General features: G+C 43.2%; 1 protein-coding gene across 1 annotated transcript in view; it reads left to right on the top strand.

Annotated features, from left to right (window-relative positions):
* The window catches only part of SLC1A1 (solute carrier family 1 member 1), a 75,350-nt gene extending 61,929 nt beyond the window's left edge, over positions 1 to 13,421 (top strand). The window contains exons 8-12 of the mRNA XM_029055865.2: positions 73 to 180; positions 2,678 to 2,800; positions 3,245 to 3,439; positions 7,343 to 7,477; positions 11,260 to 13,421. Coding sequence (XP_028911698.1) covers positions 73 to 180; positions 2,678 to 2,800; positions 3,245 to 3,439; positions 7,343 to 7,477; positions 11,260 to 11,506 — 808 coding nt within the window. The 3' untranslated portion in view covers positions 11,507 to 13,421. The remainder of the gene's footprint in view (positions 1 to 72; positions 181 to 2,677; positions 2,801 to 3,244; positions 3,440 to 7,342; positions 7,478 to 11,259) is intronic.
* Positions 13,422 to 13,661: the final 240 nt, after the last annotated feature.

Below are 13,661 nucleotides of genomic sequence, written 5' to 3'. Positions count from 1 at the left end.
TACATAGATTTTCCCAGGCTGCCATAAGAAACACTTTGTAATTATGGTTTTTTTTCTGGTTTTGCATCCTAGGTATATGCCATTGGGAATTTTGTTTCTGATTGCTGGGAAGATCATAGAAGTTGAAAACTGGGACATTTTTCGCAAACTGGGGCTATATATGGCTACAGTACTAAGCGGGTATGTGGGGCTTAAGGGAATCCCATTTTGTCCTACTGAGTGTTGTTGATACACTTGCTTTAAATTGCCCATCCAGGCAAAGGAGGATAGGTCAAAGATAGGCAGAAATTCTGGATATGCTCTTAATTATGGGTGTTTTATCCTTTTTGAGAGAAAACAAACAGCATCAGACTGGAGCAGTAAGTTAATCAGCTGCTGAAGAATCAGTGTATAGCAAACTCATGCTTCTGGTGACCCATACTAAGGATGTGAGCATTTGAAGACAGTGATGGAATTCAAAATTACTCGCATCAATTGGGAAAATGATCTAACAGGAATGGGATAAAATTTTAATAGGGACTATTTCAAGGTAATCCATCATTGACCAGAAACTGACTCGGCAATTTAGACCTAGGATTATAAAAACCAAGTTGGTCCTGGGATTGCTTCAATAGAAGCTGGGCATGCAAGAGCCGGGAAGGATTCCTTTCACTTTGCTTATGAAAGGCTACGTCCAGTTTTGGTCTAGGTAGAATGTAAAAACACTGGAGAAGGTCCAAAGAAGAGATTCAAGAATCTTTAAGGGAATGGAAAATATGTCTTAAGGGGCTAAGAAAATCAGAATGGTTTTGTCTGGAGAAGAGAAGGCTAAATAATGACTTTTTTAGACGGTATTTGTTAAGCACTTACTATGTGGTAGGCTCTGTACTAAGCCCTGGGGTAGGTACAAGCTAGTCAGGTTGGACCCAGTCCGTATCCCACATGGGGCTCACAGTCTTAATCCCCATTTTACAGATGAAGAAATTGAGGCCCAGAGAAGTTAAGTGACTTACCCAAGGTCACACAGCAGACAAGTGGAGGAACCAGGATTAGTACGCTTGACCTTCTGAATCCCAGGCCCGTGTTCTATCCACTAAGCCATGTTGCTTCTCTTGAATAACTGTCTTCTTTAAGAGTGGTGAGGATCCTCATCAACTGAGAGATTTTGGATGGACATAAGGAAGAACCTACTAGGGACTGAGTCTAATTCCCACCTTTTCATTCATTCTGTCGTATTTGTTGAGCGCTTGCTGTGTGCAGAGCACTGTACTAAGCGCTTGGAAAGTACAGTTTGGCAACAGATAGAGACAATCCCTACCCACCAACGGGCTCGCGGTCTAGAAAGCTCACCGTCTAGAAGCGTATTCTTTCCCTGCACTTAGGCCAGTGCTCTGCAATCAGCAAGTGCTTAATAAATACCATGACTACTACTACTAAGAGAAGTTGTAGAGTCTCCAGCTGTTAGGTATCTTTAAGAAAAGAATAGGCAGCCTTCTGTCCTGCAAAGGGAATAATCAATCAGTGGTATTTTTTGAATACTTACTGGGTGCAGAGCACTGTATTAAGTGCTTGGGAGAGTACAATACAACAGAGTCGGTAGACACATTCCCTGCCCACCACGAGCTTAGAGTTTAGAGGGGGAGAGAGACATTAATAGAAATAAATAAATTACAGGTATATACATGAGTGCTGTGGGGCTGAGGGTGGGGTCAGTACCAAGTGCCCGAAGGGTACAGATCCAAATGCCATCAGCCAGATCCAATCAACCATCTAGTGCCCCAGAAGATCCCCTGAGGATTCTTCCAGTCTCCAACTGTATGATTCTATGGCATGCATGCTGGCTGCTCAAATTTGATCCAGCTCTATTACCTTTTACGGTCTAGCACTTCGCTTAGTCGCGTAAAACTGGATAGGCACTTGGGTCTGAAACTAAAAGAACTGGGGATGAACTGAAATAAATTCTGAGTGAGGATAGATGTAAATGTTAATAAAAAAGACACAATTACAACCCACATTGCTGGTACTGTGCTTCTTTCGGCCACTCGTGGCCACTGCCTCATGGTAGTGATGGTGTTGAAGCAAGTGCTGAAAACAAGAGTCCTCAGGATGTTAGAAATTTTGTATACCTTACTGCAAGTTTGGATACCCAGGAAAAGCACCTAGCTGTTATTGTAACTTTGCTCTTCAGTTAAGCAAATGGCTTTTACAGCACCGAGAGTCAAATATTTAAAAGATGGAGCTAAGCTTCACTTACTTGGCCCTTTAGTCCCTCTCAGTCCGTGATTCTGCCTTCAGACTTCAGATCTGATGAAATGCCCTCCAGCTGATTTTAGCTTTGTTTGCCAGTCATCTGTAAATCCCCCCTTGGATTTGTGTGTCATCTCATCCGAATAGCTTCCAGGATAGCTTCCAGGACAGCTTCTTCTCGCTAACAGACTTTGGTTTGCTTTTGTTTCTCCCATTTATTGTCTCTTCTAATTGTTCCCTTCTTGTTTCTATAAGTACCTTTTGCTAACCAGTATGATAAAGGAGGGAGAATTGGGGGGTTTTTTTGGTTAAGGAAGGATGAGGAATGAAGAGGGGTTGATCTTCGAATGTGTAACTATTGAGGAGTTATTAAAATGCCCTGACTGAAGCCACACCACCACCCCAGGTTGTTGCGATTGTCAAGGAAATAAGTGCTTCTCTTCCTCTGCAGGCTTGCAATTCATTCCATCGTCATTCTCCCGTTGATCTACTTGATTGTTGTGAGAAAAAACCCTTTTCGATTTGCCATGGGGATGGCACAGGCTCTGCTGACAGCCCTCATGATCTCTTCCAGGTAAGAGGATTTCTCCCCTCCCCCCCTTAGGGATGGCACAATAGGGAATCCTTTGTGGTGGTGATTCTTTCTTTGGCTCTGCGGGCTATCTACTTGTAAAGATGCACTCTATGGGAAATGGCCCATGGTTTTCCAACTAGCCTTTAAAAAAAGATAAGAAAACACTATTCTCGGTGCTTCTGTTCTCAAGCAGATTTTCCCTCATGATGAACCTTCTCTCTTTCTGACCACTGCCCATGGTCGATGACGGTTTATCAGTTAGGTAAGTGGAAGGATATCCAACACTCCAAGTCTAGTTTTCTCTGTTTCTTAGAACCACCAAAGGTAGGCATGATTCTGGTTACTCTTTTAAGTTTTGGCTTCTAGAAAAGAAAAACCATACCACGCAGAGATGTAGGGTTGGCATTCCTTACCCATGCATTTGTTTCTTTGTCTGTCATCCAGCTCAGCCACTTTGCCCGTCACCTTTCGCTGTGCAGAAGAAAACAACCACGTAGACAAGCGGATCACCAGATTTGTCTTACCGGTTGGAGCCACAATCAACATGGATGGAACTGCTCTCTATGAAGCAGTGGCAGCCGTGTTTATCGCGCAACTCAATGACTTAGATTTGGACATCGGTCAAATAATCACCATTAGGTGGGTGGATGATATAACAGATTCTTTTCTTGAAATCTGTTAGGCATTGCACCACGAATGGTAGGGGGGAAATGGGACCAATGTGAGAAATCTGGGGATCATTCCTCTGTCCTCCCAATTTCTCCTTTATCTCGGTAGCTATTTCCCACAACTGAATACAGCTACTTACTCCCTATGCTCAGGAGACAGAGCCAAACTATTTTAGAGTAAAGGGCAAGTCCCACCTCTAGCCACGATAGTCCCATAGCTAGGTGAATGTACCCAGTATCACCTTGGTTTTGACCAGTACAGAGCAATCTGAATCCACCTTCAGAGATGTAAATCTAAGTCAAGTGTGCCCTGCTCCAGAGGATACTTGAGACTATCCATTCAAATCCTTTTTGGGGGTGGAGGAGGGAAGGGCGATTCTAGAATAGCCTTGAGGTTCTGAACTAGATCTCTAAGCATGTCAGCTCTGTATTATTGATTCTGGTCTCTTAGAGATTCTTTGACCTTCCTGGGAATAAGCTGGAGCAGAACAGATTGCTTAAACCTGACCAAGTTCAGAGCACTCAGGTGTTGACCAGAATGTGAATGGGAAGTAGTGGTAATGACATCTATCCCAGTGTCAGGGGTGGGGGTGGGTCTGACAGTAGGAGAGGCTGGAGGGTAGGATGGTGAGTGGGGATTATCTGGTCACCAGTCCAAGCCACCAGTGAGGTTTGACATTGTCCATTTTACTGCCAATGAAGTAAAAACCAGCTACCCAAATGTAGAGAGAGACAGAGATGGAGAGAAACATACATCTATACACATATACATTATATATATATTATATATATATCATACATTTGATTATAGAATCCTATAAAATATATGTGCATGAATGTAGCTATATTACTCATCAAAATTGAGAGGGTGATTCTTGATCATTTTGGCAAAAATTGGGTATCCAGCCGTGGATCAGGAGTCATTCCCCCATTTATCATAGCATTTCTACGATAAAATTGGTTCTGACGAGCTTTAACTTAAGATGCAGTTTTTCGGGAAACAACCATGTGCAAGTCCAAGGGCTGCTTATATAGTGTAATGACCTATAGTATCCTGCACTGGGAAGGGCACACACGTTTAGCTAAAAGGGGTTCAAAGTATTATCAAGTAGAACACTGAGTGGTCAAACAACTTTGTTCCATGCAATTCCACTTACAAGTCCTTCGAAATGGGAGCTTCAAGTTCAACGTTTCCCATGCCTCACTGTTTCCTAGTTGGGTTGGAAATACACTCATTCCTCCTCACATTCCTGATGAACTCTGCGTTAAGGAGAACCCGCACTATAATACGTGTATCTTAATTGGCGCTGCATGCAGTCATACGACAATTTTTTCCAACATCACATCATATTCTATCCAGATAGATGCACATTGTCAGAGGAGTGTTGCCTAATTTCTTAACAGTGTTCTATCCAAAGCATGAAGAGAACTGGATGTAGAAATTTTATTTCCCTTCACTTCAACCTGAAATGCTCTCCTAGGCACATTAACGCGGAAAGCACCTTTAATTGTGATTTTGGTTCATCTCTTTCAGACGGGACCACAACTAAATGATCCCAATAGAGCCTTTAATAGCATATGACTCTACAGACTTGAAAGGTTCTCTCACCTCCCCCTATATGCCCATCTGTTCGACCACACCTTCCCAAAGAGATGTTTCTTTCTTCTAAACCAACATTAACTAACTTGATCTTAAGAAATAAGAGTTTCCTTGGGAGAATTTAGTGCCAAGTTTAAACAAAAGCAAGTGTAATGACTGGAGTTTGGAATGGGAGAATGGGTCAAAGCCAAGTTCAGAATCCCCACTGACCTCATGATTTCTGAGATTCAAAGCCCAACTTCAACCTGGGGGAACTTGAGTTGGTTAATTCTTGACACATTATGGCTTCCCAACTAGTAAGCCAAAAGAGCAGTTCAAGGCACTTTGAAAGAGTGTGGGTATGGAACAGCTCTGACAGAGGAATGCTATGATGCTTTCACTTAAATAACAAAGCATTTCGAGGAGAGGCTGTGTTGAAATTAAAATGCATTCTGATAGAATACTCGAAACAAAATGCATCTGAGTTTATGCCAGCCCTCAAACATCTGCAGAATTTTAAAACTCTGGCAAGACCGTAGAAAGCTGTGACGGCTCACGTGTGGGTGGTCAGCATTGCAAAAATGGGAAATCAAGGCCCAGTAAAAGATGGTCAGTGTGATGGGAACCTCGATAACGTATTTGAGAAATTAATAAACTGTGGAATCAGCTTTGAACGCTTGGGCTACCACAAGCAAAAAAGATGGGAGGGAAACTTTGTAACAAGCCTGGCATACTTTATTTTTAATTGCCTATTCCTTCACCTGTCACTACAGTGGTGCCCTCTGGTATGGAGGGGTGGAGTTCTCGGCAAGGGGGCTCGGATTAGTTTCCTGCTGGTTCGGCAAGACCGATGTTTGTTGTTTATTAAATGATGAGAAGAGGTCTTCTCTTCTTGCCCTTATTTCTCCTCCTGTCTTTCCCCTTGCTTTCACATAGGCTTTTCCTCAATATAGGACAATAAGTTAAGCTAATATAATTTTATTCAAATATGGTAGCATGTGATTTGAAGCAATTTCTATTCCCCAGATAATGGCAAGGGGTGGGGGGGTGGGGAGCCTTAGTGTTCTTTGGTTTAAAACATCAGGTAATGCAAATATAATTAACTCCAAACATCTTTTCTGGCCTCATGAGCTTCACGTTAATGAAGTTTTACTGTATAAGGGGAAGAAGAAGCTTCGGGGTCAGGTCATGTTGTATATTGGGTTTTTCTCCCTAAACTGGAAGAATCGACTGGGGAGGTCAGTAATTGTGAGCATGTTAGAGATAGCCTAGTCTAGTGGATAAAGCAAGGGTCTATGAGCTAGAGGCCGCTGGCTTGCTTTGTGACTTTGGGCAAGTTACTCAACCTTTCCAGGCCTCGGTTTCTTCATCTGGTAAAACAGAAATAATAATGCCCACCTCTCTGTACCCCCTGGTGAAGTTGAGGATAAAATAAAATAGATGTGAAAGTTCTTAGCAAAACAATACTGTACAACTTCAAGGTAACATAACAATCATAATGGTAATGGATCATATTTGTTGAGCGCTTAACTGTGTGCAGAGCACTGTACTAAGCACTTGGGAGAGTACAATGTAACAATATAGCAGAATTGATTGACACATTCCCTGCCCACAAGCTTAGAGTCTAGAGGGAAGCTTACAGTCTAGATGGTAATAATAACGATAATGTAATAATAATAATAATGATGTGTAGGCATTAGTATTATTAATGCCATCACTTGTGTCAAAGGGAAAATAGAGCATACATCCTCTTGCTTAGGGGCAGAAGCAGCATGGCTCAGTGGAAAGAGCCCGGGCTTGGGAGTCAGAAGACGTGGGTTTTAATCCTGGCTCCACCACTTATCTTTTGTGTGATGTTGGGCAAGCCAATTCACTTCTCTGAGTCTCAGTTACATCTGTAAAATGGGGATGAAGACTGTGAGCCCCATGTGGGACAACCTGATTACCTTGTGTCTACCCCAGCGCTTAGAAGGGTGCTTGGCACATAGTAAGCGCTTAACAAATACCATCGTTATTATTATTATTATTAGGGGATCCTGGAAATAATTCTGTTCAGTCAGTCCAGAGCTAGTCACACTGCTCTGTTTCACGGATCAGATGGAGAGGTGACCCCAGCCAGTCACAGAAACAACCAACCAATCAACTAACAGAACAACTGTCAAACAATTTAAAGGAACCAGTCCCAGATGAAGAGGGTGTTAGGGACCAGTTGAGATGGAGGCCCTAGCAGTCCCAGACCCCTCAGAAGGACAAACTTATTTCTAACCGTATTCTCACTGTATGTTTTGGATGCAGCGTGACAGCCACTGCCGCAAGCATTGGGGCTGCGGGAGTCCCCCAGGCAGGGCTGGTGACCATGGTGATTGTGCTGAGCGCCGTTGGACTTCCCGCCAAAGACGTTACCTTGATCGTTGCTGTCGATTGGCTTCTGTGAGTTTATCCTTTTTGACTTTTGGGAAAAAGAAATCCCACATAATTGCCTTCCACTGTTTGGGGTTGAAGTGTTTTTGAAACAAATTCTACGTCTGCAGGTGAATGGGCCAGCGGCCGAATTTAACAATCTACCATATTTATTGAGCGTTTGCTGTCTGCAGAGCTCTGTACTAAGCGTTTGGGAGAGTAGAAGCAGTGTGGTCCAGTGGAGAGAGCACGGGCCCGGGAGTCAGAAGGACCTGGGTTCTGATCCCGGCTCTGCCACTCATCTGCTGTGTGACCTTGGGCCAGTCACTTCACTTCCCTGTGCCTCAGTTACCTCATCTGTAAAACGGGGATTAAGACTGAGAGGCCCATGTGGGACACGGATTGTGTCCGATCTGATTATCATGTATCTAGCTCAGTGCTTAGAACAGTGCCTGGCACATAGTAAGCACTTAACAAATACCATTAAAAAAGAAATATAATGCAACAGAGTTGGTAGACACATCCCCTGCCCACAAGGAGTTTACTGTCTAGAAGGGGAGACCGGCATTAATATAGGTAATCAATCAATCAGAATAGGTACAGATTCATTCAATCGTATTTGTTGAGCGCTTAGTGTGTGCAGAGCACTCTAAAGATATGTACATATGTGCTGTGGGGCTGAGAGTGGGGTGAGTAGCAAGCGTTCAAAGGGTACAGATCCGAGACCAGTAATCGTAGTCATGGAATTTGTTAAATGCTCCATGCCAAGCAATGTCTAAGCACTGGGGCAATCAATCAATCAATCGATGTTACTGATTGAGCACTTACTGTGTGCAGAGCACTGTACTAAACGCTTGGGAAAGGACAATGAAATAGAGTAGACAGCCACAATCCCTGCCCCCAAGGAGCTTACAGTTTAGAGAGAACTAGGGAAAGAGTCACAAGACATAGATTCTTTCCTGAGAGTGAATACAAAGGAAAAGAATATAACAGGATGATCAGATCAGACACAATCCCTTTTCTAGCCAGTGCTCACCCCCTGACTGCCTAAGAATATACTTAACAATTAAATCCTCATAAAAATAGATTTACCTCATCCTCGTCCGACATAGCTATACTTCAAGGTTGAGTGCTCAGTATAGGGTAACAAGAAATAGAAAATGGCAAGGTGAAAGGCCAATTATCCCCTGACTCCCCTGGAAAGCTGGCCAGCTCCATCCCCGCCTGGGCAGAAGGGGAGGCTAGCTTCCAGAAGGCCTGGGGTGACCTCACACATCCCAGATCAAACCCAGCCCCAGCTTGACCCCAGAACCAGAATCTGGTCTCATCAAAGATGTCTTGGGGGGGACCAGGGCCAGCCCCTGGTGATGCCCTAGTCTGAATTTACACTCTGGCTTAAACTGAAGTGGCCTGTGTAGAGAAGAGGTATGTGGATATGTGCTGTTTGGGGAATTGAAATGAGACAGTGTTTAGTAAGGAAGATGTACAAGGGACTTGCTAAAGACAAAGCAAGTTCACCCAACTTTCCCATCACTGTAGACAACACTGCCATCCTCCCTGCCTCACGGGCCTGCAAATTGGGCATTATCCTTGACTCGTCTTTCTCATTCAACCCAAATACCCAATGTGCCCAAATCCTGTCAAATTCTACCTTCACAACACATCTAAAATCTGCCCATCCCTCTCCATCCAAATGGCCACCACACTGATCCCAGCTCTTATCCTATCCAGCTTGGCTACTGCATCAGCCTCCTTGCTGACCTCCCTCTCTCTCCCCATTCCAGTCCTTACTTCACTGTGCTGCCTGGATCATTCTTCTAAAAAAACATTCAGTTCAGGTCTTCTCACTCCTCATAAACCTCCAGTCATTGCCCACCCACCCCTACATCAAACAGAAACTCCTTACCATTGGCTTTAAAGCACTCCATCAGCTCTCCCCTTCCTACTTTCCCTCACTGATCTCCTACAACCAATCCACACACTTCGCTCCTCTAACGTCAACCTACTCTCCGTACCTCAGTCTCATCTATCCTGCCACTGACGTTTTGCCCACATCCTCCCTTTGGCCTGGAACTCTCTCCCCCTTCATATCTGACAGACCAGCACTCTTCCCGCCTTCAAAGCCCACCTAAAATCACACCTTCTCCAAGAGGCCTTCCCTGACTAGGCCTTCATTTCTCCTATTTGCCCTCCCTTCTGCATCGCCTATGCACCTGGATCCATACGTCATAAGCATTTGTTATTAACCCCACCCCCAGTACCACAGTACTCCTCTCCCATTTCTCTCATCAGTAATTAATCTAATGTCCTTTTGGACAGGTAATGTGTCTATCAACTCTATTCTTCTCTCCCAAGCACCTACTACAGTGCTCGGCACAGAGCTAGCACTCAATAAATATGGTTAATTTTTTTTACGGTACTTGTTAAAAAAAAGTGCCAGACATCATACTAAGTGCTGGGGTAGATAGAAGCTAATCAGGTTGGACACAGTCCATGTCCCACTTGGGAACTCACAGTCTTAATCTCCATTTGACAGATGAGGTAACTGAAATACAGAAAAATGAAGTGTCTTGCCCAAGGTCACACGGCAAGACAAGTGGTGGAGCTGGGATTAGAACCCAGGTCCTTCTGATTCCCGGGCTCTTGCTCTGTCCACTAGGCCATGATTGGTTGGATTCTTGGGAAGAACTTCAGCTGACCAACCCACGTGGGTCATTCGCACAGCAATCCCAAAAGGGGTTGTTCTCCAGGAGCAGAGGCTTTGTGATTATCAGGATACTGAAACACAGATTCAGAGACCGGTAATGCAAGTGGCAAATGGATCATCATGACTAAGGACAACTTTTACGTGTACCGAGAATGAAAATGATTCTCGGTCACGCATAGGTCATTTTGGTCACATCTGCATGCGTGAATAAAACCTCATTGTAGCCAATTACAAAGAACACCGCTGTACATACCCTCACACACATTAACCCTAGAGCTAGGCTGTTTCTGGATGGTCATTTCTGAATGATGAAGTCAGTATTTGTCATCAGAGGTTAATGTTATCCCCCCGGAGTGATTTCCATCAAAGCGAAGGGTTTTCCTTGCTCTTTCCAACCGAGAGAGCTTGACTTTTTAGAGTTTGGCAGTGATATCCACCCAAGGGGCATTTGGAGAGAAACACTACAAACAGCAACGAAAATAAAATCATTTCTATCCAGACACAAAACACTAAAATGGATTTTGATTTGTTTGAAATCTCAGAACCTATTGGCTCAACTTAGATTATTAGCTCAGCCTCTGAGGTTTCTGAGTACACCCTAGAGAGTCTTCATTTTACATTTCTTCCAGTCATGGGGTAAAATGGAGAGGTGATGCTGGTCATGGCAGTATAAAATCATTCATTTTAAATGGAATATGATAAGGTTTTCTTCTCTACTAGCCCCCCAATTTAATCAATGATATAATTGTGCACTTATGGTGTGCAGAGCACACTTGGGAGAGTACAGTACAACAGAGTTGGCAGACACGTTCTCTGCCCACAAGGCACTTACAGTCTGGAGCTGGGGGGGTTGAGGGGGTGTGCAGACATGGCATAAGTGCTGTGGGGCTGAGGGTGGGGTGAATATCAAGTGCTATAAGGGCACAGATCCCAGGGCAAGGGCTATGCACAAGGGAGAGGGCGTAGAGAAAATGAGGGCTTAGTTGGGAAAGGCCATTTGGAGAAGATGTGATTTTAGGAAGGTTTTGAAGACCCTGCTCTAACTCTGTCCCCAGAACAGAAGTCCAGAAAATTCCTGTCTAACCCACCCTTCCTCTCTCCTTAGGGATCGCTTCCGAACAATGGTAAATGTCCTGGGCGATGCTTTTGGAACTGGCATTGTGGAGAAGCTTTCTAAAAGAGAGCTGGAGCAGATGAGCAGCGCATCTGAGGTCAACATTGTGAATCCCTTTGCCTTAGAACCAACGATGCTCGATAATGAGGAAGCAGAGTCTAAGAAATCTTACATCAATGGAGGCTTTGCCATAGATAAAACCGACACTATCTCATTCACCCAGACATCGCAGTTTTAGAGCTCCTAGGCCCTAGCTGCCTGAGAAAAATTTAAGGACATCAGCAGTGTGAGCTTTGAGCAGGCTAAAAGATAATTAAGAAAAAAGTTAATGAACAACTTGACTCCATTTGAATTTTTTTAAACACAGACTTTCAGGTCCTTAAAAATAATTGGGTTACTCCCAGCTTTTGCTCCACCTGAAGGATGGGGCAGTCGATTAGAAAGAAAGTTGTAAGATCTAAATTGTTTTCAGTCATGTAAAAGTGACAAAATTTTGAAGTGTCTGAAATGGCGCTAGGCAAAATCATGGCAGTGAAGAGGAGCAAAGTGTTTTCTCAGGCTTAGTGCTGTGTTTCCCATTTTTCAAACGCGCTGCTGTAGAAATTTACTCGAGCTTTCTCTTTCCTGTGGTTTCTTTGCCTCTCACATTTTGATAGATTACACCACATTTTTTTTAACAGCCCGCTTGGTAGCGTGCCAAATTGTCAGTTTTGCACTTATCTTAAGCCAGTCTCAAGCAAACTTTTTGGAAAGGAAGAAAAGAACAGCAGAGTCCTGCAATAAACATTTTTTTTGAACATTTTAAGGTCTTTTTTTTTTCTTTTAATGAACTCTATCGGGACACTAGGAGAGATCCCTCCAGTCAGTGTTCAGTATAGAGCTAGGTATGTGTGTATATATATACATATATATTTTTTCATTATTGGCATTAAAAAGCAGAACTGAGCTGTCAGTGTGAAACAGAAGTGCTCGTCTGGTACTTGACCAGTTACCTACAAAGCAGAATTTTCTGCCTAATTAGGCCTCCTTTGGCATTTTAGAACGTCTCCTAGAGGGAACACAGTAAGAAGCCACTATCGTTGTTTTATTATCATCACCTCTGTGTACTATCAGTTCCAAGTTGGGAGATGAGTCAATCAATCAATCGATGCTATTTATTGAGCGCCTTCTGTGTGCGGAGCACTGTACTAAGCGCTTGGGAGAGTACGCTGTAACAGAGTTAGTAGACGCATACCCTGCCCACACAATCAAAGATGCCAAGGCCTTTATTATTAAGATTTCTGAATTCTCCCTGCTATGGAGAAAAAAAAGCTACACCTCTGCTTAAGAAAGTATAGAAAGAGGCCCATCAGCTTGCTTCTTCCATGGCTGAACACACACCTGTTAGCAGACGCCGTCGCCGCCGTGTCCTTGTCCTTTTGCACCCATAAATGTCTGTGCGACTGTGCCAATCAGCTGTGTCCTATTTTATTAAGTGTTCATGGACTAAAAACACCGCTCGTCCTTGCGATGGGAACCAACCGTGGAGAGAGTGACAACCACGTATTTCTTTGGAGAGGCATACCCAGATCTACTGGTTTTTACTCTCTTGACTTGTACCTCGCCTACTCGATGAAACTCATGCCTAGACACTCCCTCTTTGTAAATAACACTGCATACAAAATTGCACTTACTCTCTCATCCAAAATAGTCAAATTCCTACAACATTTGGATTAAATTGACTGTTTTTATATTTAAGAAAACCAGAAATGTGCCAAAGAAGTTTGAAAAAGAACTAAATGTTCGATACTGAGTAACTGCACCTTAAAATTAAGTCTGTGAGACATACTACTGTACGTAATTCATTTTAATAGCATCAGTGATTAACAGTAATAGAGTGTGAAGCTAAAGCTATATGTGTGGCTATTGTTCATAGAAAGCAAGTATATAAATGGAGTGAAATCAATCATTTGCTGTGCAGACTAACTATGCCACCTTGAGACTCCTCTCTGATGAAAAGAACTAGAGAAATGAGTTTCCAGAGCTGTTTGTTAACTGTGAATTATTGTTGTTTTAAAGTCAGTTTGTAACTTACCTTTTTAACTGTGCTATCTCATCTATGAAGATAATGCTCAATCTCAATTCAAATCTAAATAAATATTCTGTCATCCTGTTCTTGTTGCAACGTTTATCTGTATGAATGTGCATCGTCTGCAGTTGGGTAAATCGCAAGTATTTTTTCATTCATCCAATAGAATTTATTGAGCGCTTACTGTGCGCAAAGCAATGTACTAAGCACTTGGAAGAGTACAATATAACAATAAACAGATACGTTCCCTGCCCACATCGAGCTTACAGTCTAGTTTAGATCCAAACGAATGTGTTCTACAACCACTGGTCTTATATCACCAAGG

Source organism: Ornithorhynchus anatinus, chromosome X5 (assembly GCF_004115215.2).
Source record: "Ornithorhynchus anatinus isolate Pmale09 chromosome X5, mOrnAna1.pri.v4, whole genome shotgun sequence".
NCBI classification, from domain to species: Eukaryota; Metazoa; Chordata; class Mammalia; order Monotremata; family Ornithorhynchidae; genus Ornithorhynchus; species Ornithorhynchus anatinus.
The sequence above is the reverse complement of the archived record's forward strand: the minus strand, read 5'-3'. Positions and strand labels throughout refer to the sequence as shown.